This window comes from Haliaeetus albicilla, chromosome 16 (assembly GCF_947461875.1).
Source record: "Haliaeetus albicilla chromosome 16, bHalAlb1.1, whole genome shotgun sequence".
Lineage (NCBI taxonomy): Eukaryota > Metazoa > Chordata > Aves > Accipitriformes > Accipitridae > Haliaeetus > Haliaeetus albicilla.
This window is the reverse complement of record NC_091498.1, coordinates 33260615-33276467: the sequence shown is the minus strand read 5'-3', so window position 1 is coordinate 33276467 and position 15853 is coordinate 33260615. Positions and strand designations below refer to the sequence as shown.

The following is a 15853-nucleotide window of genomic DNA, read 5'->3' as shown; positions in this document are numbered from 1 at the left end:
CACAGCTCACACATACTTTATTTATTGTCCCCAACTGCGACAAAGGGGCTGTCCCCAGCATGTTCCCAGGCATGAGGGGACGTCACCGAGGTGGGGTATGACATGGTATGTCACTGGGGCTGCAGGGACAACACGGGGTGTCAGCACACACTGAGGGTGTCACTGGTTTGGGGGGACAATGTGGGCTAGAGGTGGGAGACATGGGGTGACCCTGTGTGGGGGCATAGGACGTTCTTGTGTGTTGCCATGTGGGGGAGGACACATGCAATGTCCCCATGTACATGTGGGGAGTCATAGGGTACAGGTCTGTCCCCAGATATATAACGGGACCTAAGACATGTCCCCCTCTCAGAGATGTCCCCACTTGGCTGTGCCCCATGGTGACACAGCTGTCCCATGTCCCTGCATCCCCCCACTACGTGATGCCACGTCCTGTACCTCAACCCATGCCGCTGTGTGCCCCCATGTCCTACCCGCGCTCGCAGATGAGCTCGACGACACTGTGCTCCATGGGGACGGGATCGAGGCAGCGGTGGGCAGCGCTGGCGGCCACCTCATCCAGCAGCCCCTGGACCACCCGCTCGTCAGCTGCAAAGCGCCAGAGGTAGAGCTGCAGGTAATGGCCGTCCACCTGCACCTGCTGCAGCCCAAAGCGCCCCAACGTCCGCAGCCGCACACACTCCAGCAGCGTCTTTAGGCTGATCTTGATTATCCCAGTCAGCACTGATACCTGGGACATGGGGGTAGCAGGGACATGTGGCACAGGGGGGGCCAGAAGGCCCCCCTGAGTCACATCTGCATGGGCATGTGGGGACATTGGGGATGCCCCTCTCCAGGCCATCAGCTCCTAGGACGCTCTCATCCTGGTCACCAGTCCCAAGGGATCCCCTCAGTCCTGACACATGGGATGTGGGGACACTGGGGACATGTGTCACAGGGGAATGGGGGCTCCATCGGCCTGGATTCTTCAAGCGCAGGGAGGTCCCAAGTCCCATCAGCAATGGGCATATGGGTGACAGGAGGGATACCCTTGTCCTGGCTGCCACCCCCAAGCTTGGACACATGGGACAGTGTGACATAGAGGACACATGGCACAGGGGGATGGTGACACGCTTGGCCTGGCTGTTGGGAACACAGGGAAGCCCCAAGTCAAGCCAGAGTAGGGACACAAGGACACACCTGCCCTCATCATCAGCCGCAGGGACCCCCTGTGTCCCAATACCTAGGACAAAGGAGCATCAGGGGACAGTGGGAACACCCTTGTCCTGGTCATTGGCTCCTGCGGATGCCCTGGGCCCCAACACCTGGGTCATGGGGGACACCAGGGACATGTGACAGCTGGGAAGGTGGGCAGTTTAGGGGCCCTTGGGGATATGGGGACCAGGGGGGCCCTTGGGGACATGGGGATGTCCCCATGGCCTCACCTTGTTGAACTCGACAGGGCTGAAGATGTCAACGCGTTCGGAGAAGAGCTTCTGGATGTTGCTGAGCAGGTGGGTGTCCATGGGGGCACTGGGGATGGTGACACCAGGACAGTCAGGGACATGGGGCCAGTCACATATTTGAGAAAGCCAGGGGATGTGGGGGCAGGGACAGAGGGACTGTCAGGAGACACAGGGATGGGGACACCGAGATGGTCAGAGGATGCAGGGATGGTCAGGAGATATTGGGACGGTTTGGGGACACAAAGACAGGAACATGAGGATGGGCAGTGGATGTGGAGACAGTCAGGGAACGTGGGGATGGTCAAAGACACAGAGACAAGACAATCGCGGGATGCAAGGCACTTGGGGATCATCAGGGGATACTGGGACAGTCAGGGGGAACGTGGGGATGGTTGGGACATACGGGGATCAGAAATTATTGGGACAGTTTGGGGACTTGAAGAGGGTCACGAGGAAGACACAGTGGGTACCACAGGGGTGACACAGCGGCCCTGGGGTGACCAGAGAAGGCCCAGGGGGTGGCCGAGAGGTGTCTGGGTGACAGGGCTGACCTGGGGGTGTAGCTGGGGGCATAGCGCCCAGGTGCCCGTGAGCTGCTGTAGACGGAGAAGGCACGCCGGCTCGAGTCGCTGCTCTGCGCCCGCCGCACCCCCTCCTCGAAGAGCTGCCCAACCTGCGGCACCGCACCCTCTCAGTGCTGGTATCCCAGAATCCACCCAAAATATCCTCTGGGACCGTTTCCCCCCCACTGCCCCTGCCAGGATCCCTCAAATCCTCTGTGACCCTCCCAAACCCTTCTGGGACCCTCAAAGATCCTGAAGGACCACATGGGGATCTTGGGCATCTCCTCTTGACCCTTCACGGACTTCAGCTCTCCCCCACCAAGACCCTCTGGGACTCCCAACTCTCCCAGGAACCCTCTGGGACATCTGGAAACCACCGGGGACTTCAAGGACCCCTGCAGAGGCCCTCTGGGGACTTCCTAAAGTCCTCGAGGACCTTATGGGGACCTCAGGGCCTCTCCATGGACCCTCCGGGACACGTGGGACCCCCTGGGGGACTTCAGGACCATCCCCAGCCCCTCTGGGCTCCTGGTGTTGCCCCAACCTGGACATCGATGGCGGTGATGTCCTCGACCACGCGCTTCATGACAGCACGAACGTTGCGGGGCTCGACGGTGCCCAACCAGTCTCGTGTCTCCACGCTCTTCCTAAGCATCTGTGCCACTGCGGCACCCTGGACCTGCACGTAGTGGTCGAGCAGCCGTTGCGCCGCCCCCCGCGCCTCTGCACACAGTGCCGGTCCCGGTGTCACCACTGGGCCTGTGTCCTGGGAGGTGCAAGGGACATGAAGACGTGTGGAGATGTGTAGGAATACCACCCGACACCTCTGCGCACAGCGTTGTCCCCACCATCTCCACTGGCCCTGTGGCCTGGGGATACAAGGGACATGGGACATGTGGGGATGCCTCCCATGCCTCTACCATCTGATGTCCTGGGGGCACAGGGACGTCAGGGGACACATGGGATGCTCTTCAGGCCACCCCACCTGCAGCAGCATCGCTGCCATCCTCATATCCTTGGGGCATCTGGGGGGGCTTGGGGACATACAGAAGCCCCTTGGGTACATTTGGGAGACACTGGCACAGGCAAGGACCCTTCTGCCTCCACGTGCACTGCCATCCCCAGGGTCATATCCTGGATGGACATGGGGCAACAGCAGGGCACAGGGAGGGACTTGGGGACATTTTGGGGTCCCTCAGGGACATCTGGGGGCACACAAAGACAGAAGGAAGATCCCATACCTCCACACACACCACGGTACCCACCACTGTGTCCTGAATAGATGCTGGGACACAGAGGGATGCAGAGCCATTTTGTGACATCTTGGGGACATTCAGGGTCCCCTTAGGGCCATTTTGGGGCCAACTGGGGAAGTTTTGGGGGCTCACCTGAGGAGGAAACTGTTCATCGGTGAGAGTGAGAATGTAGCTGATGGTGGTGGCCTCATAGTCAAGGCAGAGGCGGGCAAGGAGCAGCAGCAGGGCTGGGGGTGCCGCGGGGGCCCCCCGCTCAGCTGGGCCATCGGCGAAGCCCCGGGCGGTGCGGCAGAGCCAGCGCACGAAGGCCACAACCAGCCCTTCGCGCACTGCCTCCACGCAGAACTCCCCCTGTGACCAAAAATGGGGGGTTACACCCCAAAAATACCACCCTGGAGCCCTGAAAAACCACAAACTACCCTGTACAATCTCCAAACTGCCCCAGTGACCCTCAAACTGCCCCGTGCTACCTCCAGATTGCCCGTGACCCCCCCAGTCTGCCTTGTGCAAGCCCCGACCTGCCCTGTGCAACACCCAAACTTCCTTGTGCCAAACCCAGATTGCTCCAATGACCCACCAAATGCCCCACGCAACTGCCCAAACCGCCCCACGCCGCCCCACAGCCCACCTTGAAGTAGGGCAGGCTGGCGAAGGCAACATCCTTGGCAGTGAAGAGCTGCACGTAGGCCAGGACAGCCTTGAGCTGGCCAAGAACGGAGGAGGCGAGCGTGGCCAGCAGGTCGGGCAGGCCGGGACCCTCCTTGCCGGGGGGCCGGGGGGCGGCCAGCGCCTGGCGCACGTCACCCAGGCACCCCAGAAAGAAGGTCTGCAGTGCCCACAGGTAGCGATCCACCCGCTCGCGCGCTGCCCGGGCCACTAGTGCGGCACCTGCCTCGGCCCCGGCCGCAGGCAGCAGCTCAAGGAGGGCGCGAAGGCGGCGGTGGAAGCGGTCGAGCGCCCGCACCAGCAGCGAGGTGTCGCCCAGGCCCCGCTCCAGCGCCAGGCGCCGCTCCAGCAGCTCAAAGTAACGGGTAGTGAGGGTGGCGGCAAAGGCTTCCAGGCGGCCATCCCCAGCCCCTGGGCGTCCCTCAAAGAGGCTGCGGTATGAGGCCGTGAGGAGGCACAGGTTGCCCACAAAGGCAGAGCTTCCACGGTCAACGAAGTCAAGGATGTCGGAGGCGGGGGGCGGCGTGGCGGCGGTGGCGCCAGAGGGGTCAGCTGGGTGCAGCTCAGCCTCCAGCGCCGCCAGCTCAGCCTCGAGGCGGGCGCCGGCGTGGCTCAGGAACTCCTCGCACAGCTCCTCAGGTGGCTCTTCCAGCTGCAACAGCATCTCCACGCACTCGGTGAGCTCCTTGGGGTCCAAGGTGTCATCCCTGAGGGGGTGGGGGAAATGAGGGGGTTACTTGGGGATGGTGGCAGGTTCCGGGGTTAACAGTGGCACAGCAAAAAAATGGAATAAGCAATAAAGGTCATTAGTAGGCTTCAGAGTAAACAGTAATTATTCAAAAAACAAAAGGGAAAAAAAATACTTAATAGCATCAGCATGTTCCAAAGTTAACAGTGGTTACAGTAATACAAAAACTCACTAAAGATAACTCTCACCTCACTAAAGTAGGTTCCAACATTTACAATAATAATGAAAAATCACTAAAACTCCTCAGTAGGTTCCAGAATTATCCCTTTACCATAAACACATGAGAAAAAAAACATGTAGCGGAACCTTTTAAAAGCTCTCAGTAGTGATCAGAATTATCCCCCTTCCTCTATGAATGTTATGCACGAGGCGTGGTTCCTGGGGTTGTTATTGATATGCTCCAGGGTAAATGCCCCCCTCCCTAGGATGTTTCTTGGGGGCTGTTATCATTAGGCTCCAGACCTGACACCCCCGACCCCTTGACAAACTGTCTCCTGCAGCTGTTACCAGTAGTCTTCAGAGTTAACATACCATGACCACCACCACCCCTCCAAGAAGGCTGTTTACTAGAATGGCTATCATTAGTCTCCAGAGTGAACCCCGCAAAGGCTGTTTCCAGAGCATCAGTAGGCTCCAGAGCAAACATCCCCCAAAACCCCATTTCCCACAGCTGCTGTCAACAGGCTCCAGAGTGAACGCACCGGAGTCGCGTGCGGAGGCGCTGGGCCAGCTCGGCCATGATGGCGTGGCTCTCGTCCTCGATGGCGCGGAAGGAGGGCAGGTGGCGGTAGTGGCGGAGCACAGCACGGGCACGGGCGTGGCAGCGCAAGGCCCGCACAGGCTCTGCCCCTGGTGCTGCCCACCGCCGCAGCCGCCCCGGCACCTCCACCAGGGACTGCAGCTTCCGCAGCAGTGCCTGCACCCCTGGGGGGGGTCAGGGGCAGAGTTAGGCATGGGGGCAAGAAAGTTATTGGGGTGGGATTAGCAAATGTGGGCGCGGCCAGGGGCTGGCGCTGTCCCCCCCAGTCCACCCACCCCCTAGATCTGCCCCTCAGCCCCCCCCCCACGTTATCTGCTGCCATATCCCTGGATCTGCCCCCCCGGGGTCTCCTGATACTCTGTGATCTGCCCCTAACCCCCCAGATCTGCCCCCCCTTGGGTCTCCCCAGCCCCTTGGATAGGCCCCTCAGCCCTCCCGTCCATTATCTGCCCTCCAACCGCCCAGTTCTGCCACATAACCCCCAGATCTGTCCCCCGAGGTCCCCCCAGTCCCCTTCAATCTACCCCCACCTACAACATCTGACCCCTAGGGTCCCCTCAGCCCCCAGATCTGCCCCCCCAAGCCCAAAGGTTTAACTCCCAAGGCCTTCCCCAACCCCAAGATCTGACCCCAACCCACCAGATCTGCCTCCTGGGGTCCCCCCGACTCCGTACCGGCAAGCTGGGCACCACGGCGGTGCCGGTCCTGCAGCGCTGCGCTGACACGGGCACTGGAGGTGCTGATGGCAGCCATGTTGGCAGCCAAATCATCCATCTCTGCCTCCATGCGTCGGAAGTCGACCTTCATCTTTCGGATGGTGTCTGGGGAGAAGGAACCAAACACTTGGGTCCCTCGGCTGCCCAGGGCCCCCCCCCCAGTCCCTCCCGGATGCCTGGGTTTCTCCTGCTGGGTGCTCACCAGTAGCGGAAATGAACTTGTTGTAGTTCTCGTAGAGCAGCGTCTGCATGTCACTGTCGAGGGCGCGGATCTCCCGCCCCAGCGCGGCCTCACGGGCCAACAACTGCCCCAGGGGGCATTCGCTGCGCACCTGGAGGGGGCAACACTGCACAACTGCCCCCCAACCCCACTTCCCCGCCGTGGGGCCCCACTACCCTCTGCGGTCCTCCAATTTACCCCCTGCAGCCTCCAATTGTCCCCCTGGGGTCCTCAACTGGCCCCCTGGGGCCCTAACTGCCCTCTGTAGCCCTTCTGGGATCCTCAGCTGCCCCCCCAAACCCCTAACTACCCCCCTCAGAGCCCTAACTACCACCTGGGGAGCCCTAACTGCCCCCCAGGCCCCTAAATGCCCCCCTGCCCCGGCTCCCTTCTGGGATCTGGAAATGTCCCCCAGAAGTCTCCTTCTGCCCTCTGAAGCCTTCCTGGGATCCTCACCTGCCCCCCCAGGCGCCCTAACTGCCCCTGGCCCTCCCAACCACTCAGAGGGGCCCAATACTGTCCCCATAGAGAAACACACGGTATCCTGAAGAGTGTCTATGGAAGAATATCTACAGGGTCCCCGCAGGGTCCCTTTGTGGGGTCCCCTTAGGTTCCTGGGGGTGGCCTGGGGGTCCTTCGGGGGCCCTGCAGAGTCCCTCTGGCCGGGTCCACGGGGCGCGCCCAAGGACCCCTTTAAGGGGCGCCAGGGACCTTTTCAGGGGGTCCCACAGGGCTCCCACCGCCCCCTTCGGGGGGCCCTGCAGGGTCCCTGGGGCCGACCCGGGGGTCCCCGGAGCTCCCTCTCGGGGGTGGGGGGGTGTCTGCGGCCTGGGTCTCCACCACGACCTGGGGGGCTCCCGCGGGGGGGGGTGGTGGTGGTGGTGTGTGAGGTCGCTGTGGGGTCAAAGGTCACCTTCGTAAGGAAAACTTCCGGGTCGAAGTGGGGCCCGTTGATGTCGGTGGGGTCCGGGGCTGCCTCCATCGCCTCCGCCGCGGACGGGCCGTAGTACCGCTGGAGCGGCCCGTGAGGACGCCGCCACCCGCTACCGCTGCCGGCCTCGGGGCTACCCCCAGCCCCGCTCCCCGCCACCTCCACCTCCGCCATCGCGCCGGCACTTCCGGCCGTCTCCGTTACTTCTGGCCCTTCCCCTAAGCGTCACTTCCGCCGGAGCGTCCCCACGTCGCCGCGGCAACCGACCACCGCCCTCTGTCATGGCGGCCACACTCCGGCGCCGCCGGCTCCCCAGGGCCCCGGGCCGCCGCGGCGGGCTTCGTCCCGCTGTGCCCCGGGCACAAGGACCCCCGCGGGGGTGGGGAGGTGGAAGGCGGCACCAGCCCCCGAGGGGGGAGCAGCCGGTGGCAACGCCGGCCCCGGGTCCCCCCGCCGCCCCTCCAGCCGCCCCTGCCCACCTCCGTGCCTCCCCGGTGTCCCCACGAGCGCCCTGCGGCCCCTCGTTCCCTCATTTCCAGGTGACACTGAGCGGGTCGCCGTCCCCGCGGCGCTGCACGATCCCCCCCCACTCCCCCCGCCTGCAGGGTCCCTCTCCGGGTGCCGGGGTGTCTGGGGACAGCACAGGGGACACGTCCCGTCCCCCCGGCTCCCCCAGTCGCCCTCTTGCTCCTCCTCGTTGAGGGCTGGCAATGGGCCACCAGCCGATGCCGGCCACGGGGGTGCTGGGGACATCAGGGACGTCGGGGACGTGGACACCGAGGATGTCAGCTCCAGCCGTCACTTTGCCCTGCGGGATGGTGTGGGCGTGTCGCTCCATTTTGCATCAAACACAAGATCTTTCCTTTCAGCAGCCTTCTAAAAAACACTCAAGGGATGTATTTTACCCGCCCCTAAGCCCCTCTTCTCTTGCCTTCACATTCCTGTCCAAAAAGGGGAGAAATGCCCATCAGTAACAGCAGCAGACCATCAGAAGTATCCTGCTAACACAGGAGGTATCCAACAAGCCTGCCACCAGCACCAGGGGAGTTAGCTAAAAGTGCCCGGGCACACACATAGCAACACACGGCAAACGGCAAACGCATGCGCGTCAACTCGCCATGCTGGATGGCCTTCACTGAGGACAAGGCATCACGGTCACTTTTTTTTCTTCTCACTTTTCCCCTTCCCAGTGACACTGATCAAGCCCCAGGCACCTGCAGCCTCCCTGAGACCTGCAATCCCCGTCTTCAGACAATTAAGTGCTACTAATTCCAGTAAACAATTATGAGCATATGGATTCAGAAAGCGATTACTTTTGGTATTTCATCTTGTCCCATTATTAGCAAAGAATTTTTTTCATGTTTGCTGCAGCGATCCCAGATGCATGTTACACACTTTAGCTAGTGTGTTAATTGTGGCATTAGCATTCAAGAAAAGCACACATTCTGCATGTAATGACTCACCATAACCATGTGGAGATGAACCTTTAGATGGCACTGCAAAACCACGCTTAAAATAACAGTTCACAGCCAGGTTCTAGTTCTTGGTTTGTTACAACTTCAATAAAAACACCCCCAAATATTTTGTGTACTTTCACCTTGAGCTGGGGTGTGTGTGAAAGGAAGATCTGCTCTCTCTAAATTTTATGCCTCAGAAAAAACATTGTAACATTAGGACTATGGCCAAGCACTGAAACCAAAATAAACGAGTTACTCAACTAACTAGACGTCTAGGAAATGTTGCAGGGCTGGGTGGCAGGCTGTCTTCCAGAGAGTATGTCCCAATGCTAATTCTGTTACGTACTTGATCCTGCAGCCTATCGTGCTGCTTTCAACGACTGCGTTGCTATTTTGATTAACCCGTATTCTGAATTCTTCCTTCTGTCAGATTTTGCACATCCTCAGCACATTCGCTGTTGTGCAAGATTCTTTTGCAATATGCCTACAGGTTACACATCCTAACTCAGTTTTTCCAAGAACTTCCTCATGTTGCAGCTCTAAGTGTCAGAGGCTTGAGCATGGTTACATGGTGCTATAACCGGTTCCTGAAAGAAGACTCCATACACAGATAAATCCTCCTGATGGAATTCACTGCCTGGCAATGCTTATGCCACTTCCTTTGCGCACTGAAGCCTTTGCTCCAGCCATGCGCCAACACCTGATGGTGGCAAACGCCGCACCAGCCAGGAGAAGCAGGTGGCGGGAGTCCGAGGCAAGAGCCTGGAGAAGTGCCTGGAGCAGCAGAAGAGTGTATGGTGCCCACAGGGTCCTACAAATGCTGCCTCCAAGTGTGCGGCTGCACTGGGGTGGGAATTGGAGGGGGGCACAACTCACCTGAGGTTCAAGAACCTTTAACTACAATTTTTCAGTTTAAAACCCCTGAGGTTAATTAAATATGGATTTTTCTAAATAATTTTTTTGAGTTCTAGAGGAGTTCAAAGACTCAGAGACAAAGCATTAAAAATAGGAAAAGGTTTCCTTTGCAAAGAAAGGCCAAAGGCAAGTCAAATCCGGACTAACAGTTGGACTACTTGGTACCTAGACCAACACAGAAAGATATTAAAGACCGTTCCTCCCTGCAGCTCAACTTCTGAAGTATTGCTTGTTCAAAGAGAATACTGGAGATACAAGTCACCTGAAATGGCACAGGCAGATGTTGCAGAGCAATGAATGACCTGCTCCTTCCGAGCTGGGGCAGCTCTGCTCAAATCTCCCTATTTCACTTCATGGAAGATGTGCTGTTTCTTGGGATAACGTTGAAATTGGGCTTTGAGGCAGCAGGTTCTCTACAGTTCAAGTAGAACAACTGAGTGATTTGATCTTGTATTTAGCCTTGCTAACACTTAGAGCACAAGTAAAAAAAAATTGAGCAAAAAGTTCGAAAACCAGAGCTTTATTTACAACAGTAAAAGCAAACCCAAATCACCACCATTATGAGGACCAGGCTGTTCCAGTGGCCTTTCACCAGAAGTTATGTGTTTCAGAAAATCAAAACAAAGTCCATCAATTCACCCATCATTCTTCCAAACAGAAAGAGTTCAGAGCTGCCACATCTTACCAGAGAAGCAGGAAGAAGAACCAAAGAAAGTCATTGCTGCCTCCTTTCTACTTGCTTTCCTTGCACATTTTCCCCCAAATGTAGAAAAGACACCTAATCCAGTTAGGGTAGTATTTCGTTAGCAGTTTGATACAGCTGGAACAAAGGGCAACACAGTCCATTTACAGATCTGGACCCAGGTTAGTCCAAGGACAAAGGAATTCCTAATGGGTACAAGGGGAAGGCCAAAGGAAACATCCAGCCGTTGATGAATATAGGTTTGCTGGAGAGGAGAAAGACTGTAAAATCAGAGGAGGAATGCTTTAGTCCTGGAGAGGTGGTTGTTACAGGAAGATAAGAGAAGCAAGTAAGCAAAGACTTCCAACAAGGAAAACCAGTACACATGAGCAACTGGTACAGAAAACAGACAAGATGAAACACGGTAGCTCTGCTCAGCTGCTTTGGAAAGTGAAAGGTTTATACAACAGGCAGTGGAGGTTTGTCTGAAAAGAAAAAGTGGTTTAGATTTCTTTTTAGATTTTTTTTTTCTTTCTCCCAACAGGCACAGTATTTTTAAAGTTACAGATCTCTTACTTCCATCATAGGCAGACTTAAATAATTCAGCTATGGAAGAATACAGCTGGGGTCGTGATGTGAGTGAGCAGCCCAACAATCAGCCCAACGACAGGCAAAGAGGGTGAAGGGAAGATGGAGTTCCCAGCTACTGCACTCCCAGAGCTGCACGCACCACCTCAGGAGAGGAAATCTGGCATGCATTGCATGTTCATCGGGAACAACTGCTTTGTGAACAAAACTGGTAGGGATGTGCCTTGCCACAAATCTCACAGGAGCTTGCAGGCAGGGATCCCCCAAAGCACCATGAAAGGCAAAGCGAGAGTTTCTTAGGTTACCTTCTACATGAATAAATAAACAAACAAATCAACCCTTTGATCAAATCCTTCCTTGACCTCCCACCACCACCCCAACAGCACTGTTTAGGAGTCTTGCTTGACTTCAACCTCTGCTTTTATTTGCACATCTTCCCAAAGTGCTCTAGTACCAGGGTACCATAATAACAGAAATTAACTGGACCTTTTGCTATCAGATTTTCTTCACACTGATTTAATAGTCTAAGGGAATGCATTTGCAAGTGTGTCGGAAGGTACTGGGAGATACTACACATGTGTAAATCAAGGTGGCTTATGGACTTTGGCCCCCCTTTCTTGCAGGGTTCATCCCAGCTTTACCCAGAAGGATGATAAAGAAGACCAAGCTAGCATTTCAATAAAGTCTTGCTCCTCTGCAACTCTTCACTGCAACAATTAGAGAGTATCAGGGTCCAGATCTACTGCTAATTTCATTTCAAAGCAGTACAGATTTAATTTCAACCCATGGACACCAAGGATATTAACAGATCTCCAAGTCAAGGGGAAGCTGAGACCAGGTATCAGCTGAGGTGCCACACTGGAATGTAAGTCACACGTTCATACTTCCAAATCTCATAAATCAGCATCCTAAACTCCACAGCTTCCAAAGCTCAGCTGGTTTATTAAACTTTTGAGTATCAACAAGTGTCCGGATTTGTCAGCCACATTTTCTCACAAGCCTATTACCAAATATCAGTAAGGGAGGTAACACAAAAGCAGCCTGTAAAAATAGGCCGCAAGATGTGGATGACAACGCAAGAGATAAAGGCATAAGCATTTGACAACATCAAAATCATGTTATACATGAAAATCTATTTAGAATCAAACATACTCATTTTATAAAGAGATGTCTGAGACCAGCTAGAACAATGACAAGCAGCTGGTGGAAAGAAAAGTTGTTTGGAAGGTCTGTCTGGAACATCTCAAAAGACTCCACCACAGGGCAGACTGAGAAAGGTGTTGAACGAGTCTGTCAATTGTTGTGTTTTTGTTCTGTACAACTTGCAGAACAACAAGCTCAAGTCCCTGCTTTGGACACAAGATAGTAGAGGATGAAGAAAACAACAATCAGTCCTGCTGAAACAGAACAGAGCAACTTGCGATTATCCCTCCCGGACCGTGTCATGGTGGAGAAACGCTTCACGCTGCCGGTTAGCAGGCCAGTCACACTCATAAAATCTGAATCCTGAATGAGAAAGAAAATTAAGATGGAGGCATTATAAACAGACGAAGATAACCCTGAAGAATCTCCCACTTTCTGGCTAAAAGACACTTGCACAGGGAACTGCACAGTAGCTGCCCATCTCTCTGCACCCATTGCGTCTCTCTCAGAAGGTCCTTCCCCTCCTGTGCTCAGGCTTCAGGAGCAGCACCATTCCCACCGCGCTTAAAACAGGGAAATGAAAAGACAGAGGAAGGTTTGCTCCAAACATAAAACAAACTGCCTCCCCTTTTTTAAAACAGGGTCAAACTACCTGCTGCTGGACTGTTCAGTTGTACTCATGCAGCTTATTCTGCTTGGAACAGCTTGTTAACTGCAACACTACAAGTGAGCACTTCATCCAAAGGAAATGTCCCTACATGAAGCTAGTGCCATTCATGTACACCGGGGCAGGCTCACAAGCACAGAAAAAGGTGCAATTTCGTGCTGTTAGTTCTATTTTTTCTTCAGCATGGGACGGCATGCACGTGCAACTCTGCCAGAGGGTGGCAAACAATTCTCAAATTAATGCAGTTCAGGCACTTTCATTTTGACTTCTGGTCTGTTTTCCTTATCCACAAACTACTCAGAGCTTCTGTTCATGTTGCTCCTGAAATGCTTCAAAACCTTCTCTGTAACAGAAGCACAATTTCATACTGATTGAGGGCTCCTCCTTTAAAGTCTTTTGCCATTACACCTTTTATTCAGACTCTCCATTCTCCTGATTTTCGGGCTGAGCAAATATCCATTTCAGACACTCCAACACTGTCAGCATACATCATTATTAAGCTTCCAAGCTGAGCTCACACCTTTGACTCAACTGGTTCAACACTACAATTATCTTTTCTCTCACTTCCACGCACCAGTTCCCCAGATCCAACACATGCAGAAAAGGCTCTCCAAGCATGAGTGTTATGCTGCTAATCTCCTTCTCAAATCTCTGGGCTGGACACCCTTCCTCACAATTCAGTTAACAGATTACCTTTCTCCTAAAAAGCCTCAGAAGGTAACCCCTCTCCTACAAGACTGTGCTATTCTGGCCTTTCCCCAGTGCACTGGGGATTTTCCATCAGCAACCAAAGCTTAAGAGGCAGATTACTCTGGAAAGCGATTTTGGTTTTATCGGGTGTTGTGTGTCAGAAAGATGATAGAACAGGGCACCGAACAACCTAAGTGGACCCAGAGCATCAGCTTTGCTCCTTCCAAAGATGTCAGTGAACTACAAAGTCCTGACAGGTAGTCTGTGTTTCAGGTGTTGCAGTAAGTAACCCTTACAGATTTATACAGCAACACCAAAAATCGCAAGAGCAGCTGAGGAACAGGCCCATCTCCCAGCATTAGCCACAGGAGGCAGCTCTTTAATCCCAGTAAAGAGGTAATCTCCATCTGTATTTCTGAAGTGTGCTGTCCTACATCAGTCTTTCCTGATGCTAGATACCAACTGTGTCACCCATTTGGACAAAGTGATACCAGCAGCTGCTAAGTACCTGATGTTTATATATCAAGAAGTCCACTGGAAACGGGTTTAGTTACATTTCTTGGTTTGGTAAACTGACCACTGGGATCTAACTTTGTCTGCTAACTTTGAACTGCTATTAAACTTTCACAGTTAAAGTAACTGCTGAGAGCCAGCACAAAAAAGTCATGCTTTTTACATTTCACTGGTTCCTTACCATGCCATCCAGGTAACGGTTTTGTTCGTCAGCATCTTTGTCAATATCCAGAGCCAGCTACAGAGGATAAGGGAGGAAACGCGGATTAATGAACTTTTAATGTAGAGAGAACCTCTAATACATCTAGTAATGGTAAAATTTGAAATGCACATTAGAAAAGCAAGCCACTGCTTCCCCATCTCCTACACAGACAGACAGAGGCTTGTTTGGCAGAGGAGCAAGATTCTCATTTCAGATTCAGGTTACTGAACTTCTTCAGCTCTGCAGCGCTGAAAATAAAGTTTGACTGTCTGAAACTGTCATATATAAGACAGGAGCATTTAAATGCTGGGACACAACAGCAGGAAGTCAGAGTCTTCCCTCCTACAAGACGAGTCACTGATTTCTATTAAGCTCTAAATCAAAGTATTTGATGTTAGTAGGAACAAACTAGCTTTAAGAACACCACTTACATAGAGACACGTGTATTTTTCAAAACTAATTTACCTACCTTTTTATTATGACTTTTTTCCCCAAGGAGGTGTGCTTAGCAATACCCCTCTGTGCAGCTTTTATGTTTCTCTCTGTGCCTAAAACTCCTTCTCTCAGTGCCACAAACCCCACATCATTCCCGTTAGATGATGTTGCTACACCTCAAAAGGAAAGTGGAAATTCATAAACCCGTCCCTGGCATTTCACAAGTGAAAGTTAACCATTATATCACCAACAACTAAGAGCCATTAATACATAGGAAGCCCTCTGTATTGACCACAGCCTTGCATGTGCAAGACCCTACAAAAACAACCCAGATCACCGATGCCCCATCCTTCCTTCGCCGCAGCACCTGGCGTGAACTCGGCAACTCACCGACTTCAGCCTGGTGACCTTGTTGGCTAGGCTGTCTGCCATACGCTTGTTCTCTACATCCAGCATATCCTCCACGGCACTTGGACTCTGACCTGGGGGGAAAAAAGAAGAGAATGAGTTTTATCTGGCCTGATACATGTACTGGTGCTTTTGCTCACCCAACGTGGCGGGCGAGGCAGAGCCAGCTTCTTGCCCCACCAGTCTCTGGCTTGCCACGAAGGCCATTACGGCTGCCTCCTCGCACCTACGGCCTCCTGGGGTTTGCACCACGAAACGCTCCCAAACTCCTCTTGACAAAAACACACCAAAGTTTCCCCAAACGGACCGGGTTAGAAACCCCGAAGTGTGCCCCAAGCCGCCACCACCGCCCAGCAGCAGTGCGAAGCAGCACAGGGACTTCGTGCCCCAGCGACGCCTCCAAGCGCTACCCCAGGACGGGATTTGGGTGAAACCAGGCAAATCCGGGGCACCTCGCCCCCTCTGTTATTTCGGGGCTCTCCTGCCTTTGCCTCCCCCGGAGGCGCTGGGCAAGCAGGCCGCCCCCCCTCCCCGGGCCGGCCCGGGCCGCAGGCCTGCGGCGGCTCCCAAATGGCGGCGGGAGCTCCCGGTTCCCCCTCACGCCCCTCCAAGCATCGGCGGCGGAGCCGCCCCCCAAATGGCAACGGCGGAGGACCCGCCGCCGCTCCCCCAGCCCCTCACCTCGGCCCCACTCCGCCATGGCGGCCACCGGCCCCGCCTCGCCGGGCGGAGCCGCGCCGGCCCCCGCCTCCACAAAATGTCCGCCACCCTCATCCCCGCTCCCCCCCGCGGCAGGGCTCTGCGGTCCCCGGCGGGGAGCGGTGGCGCCGGGGCGGTACCGGGACCCC

The 15853-nt window shown here is 54.9% G+C and overlaps 2 protein-coding genes across 3 annotated transcripts; both read right to left on the bottom strand.

Moving 5' to 3' along the window:
* On the bottom strand, positions 1–7521 carry VPS51 (VPS51 subunit of GARP complex). Of its 2 annotated transcripts, XM_069804433.1 has the most exons (10): positions 7288–7521; positions 6357–6486; positions 6113–6259; positions 5380–5602; positions 3893–4637; positions 3397–3615; positions 2553–2774; positions 1997–2118; positions 1425–1512; positions 1–730 (listed from the first exon to the last, which is right to left on the bottom strand). In XM_069804433.1, the coding sequence occupies exons 1-10, from the start codon at positions 7477–7479 to the stop codon at positions 470–472; spliced, it is 2349 nt and encodes a 782-aa protein (XP_069660534.1). In that variant the 5' UTR covers positions 7480–7521; the 3' UTR covers positions 1–469. The 2 variants fall into 2 exon arrangements, with proteins under 2 accessions (XP_069660534.1, XP_069660535.1); XM_069804434.1 differs by lacking the exon at positions 6357–6486 and having other exon boundaries at positions 7288–7425.
* Positions 7522–10181: 2660 nt separating this feature from the next.
* Positions 10182–15851, bottom strand: BET1L (Bet1 golgi vesicular membrane trafficking protein like). The gene is made up of 4 exons (XM_069804444.1): positions 15687–15851; positions 14988–15079; positions 14142–14198; positions 10182–12453 (listed from the first exon to the last, which is right to left on the bottom strand). The coding sequence occupies exons 1-4, from the start codon at positions 15703–15705 to the stop codon at positions 12286–12288; spliced, it is 336 nt and encodes a 111-aa protein (XP_069660545.1). The 5' UTR covers positions 15706–15851; the 3' UTR covers positions 10182–12285.
* Between the last annotated feature and the right edge of the window lie 2 nt (positions 15852–15853).

Bases quoted from the DNA above. Each gene is read 5' to 3' on its own strand.
- BET1L (XM_069804444.1), bottom strand. The intron at 14,199-14,987 runs GTGAGTTGCCGA...TATCCTCTGTAG, and splicing joins AGGTCACCAGGCTGAAGTCG to CTGGCTCTGGATATTGACAA. The intron at 12,454-14,141 runs GTAAGGAACCAG...TTTCTCATTCAG, and splicing joins ACCGTTACCTGGATGGCATG to GATTCAGATTTTATGAGTGT.
- VPS51 (XM_069804433.1), bottom strand. From the start codon at position 7,479: ATGGCGGAGGTGGAGGTGGCGGGGAGCGGGGCTGGGGGTAGCCCCGAG. The intron at 5,603-6,112 runs GTACGGAGTCGG...GACCCCCCCCAG, and splicing joins CCGTGGTGCCCAGCTTGCCG to GGGTGCAGGCACTGCTGCGG. The intron at 731-1,424 runs GTGAGGCCATGG...CCCATGTCCCAG, and splicing joins GCCCTGTCGAGTTCAACAAG to GTATCAGTGCTGACTGGGAT.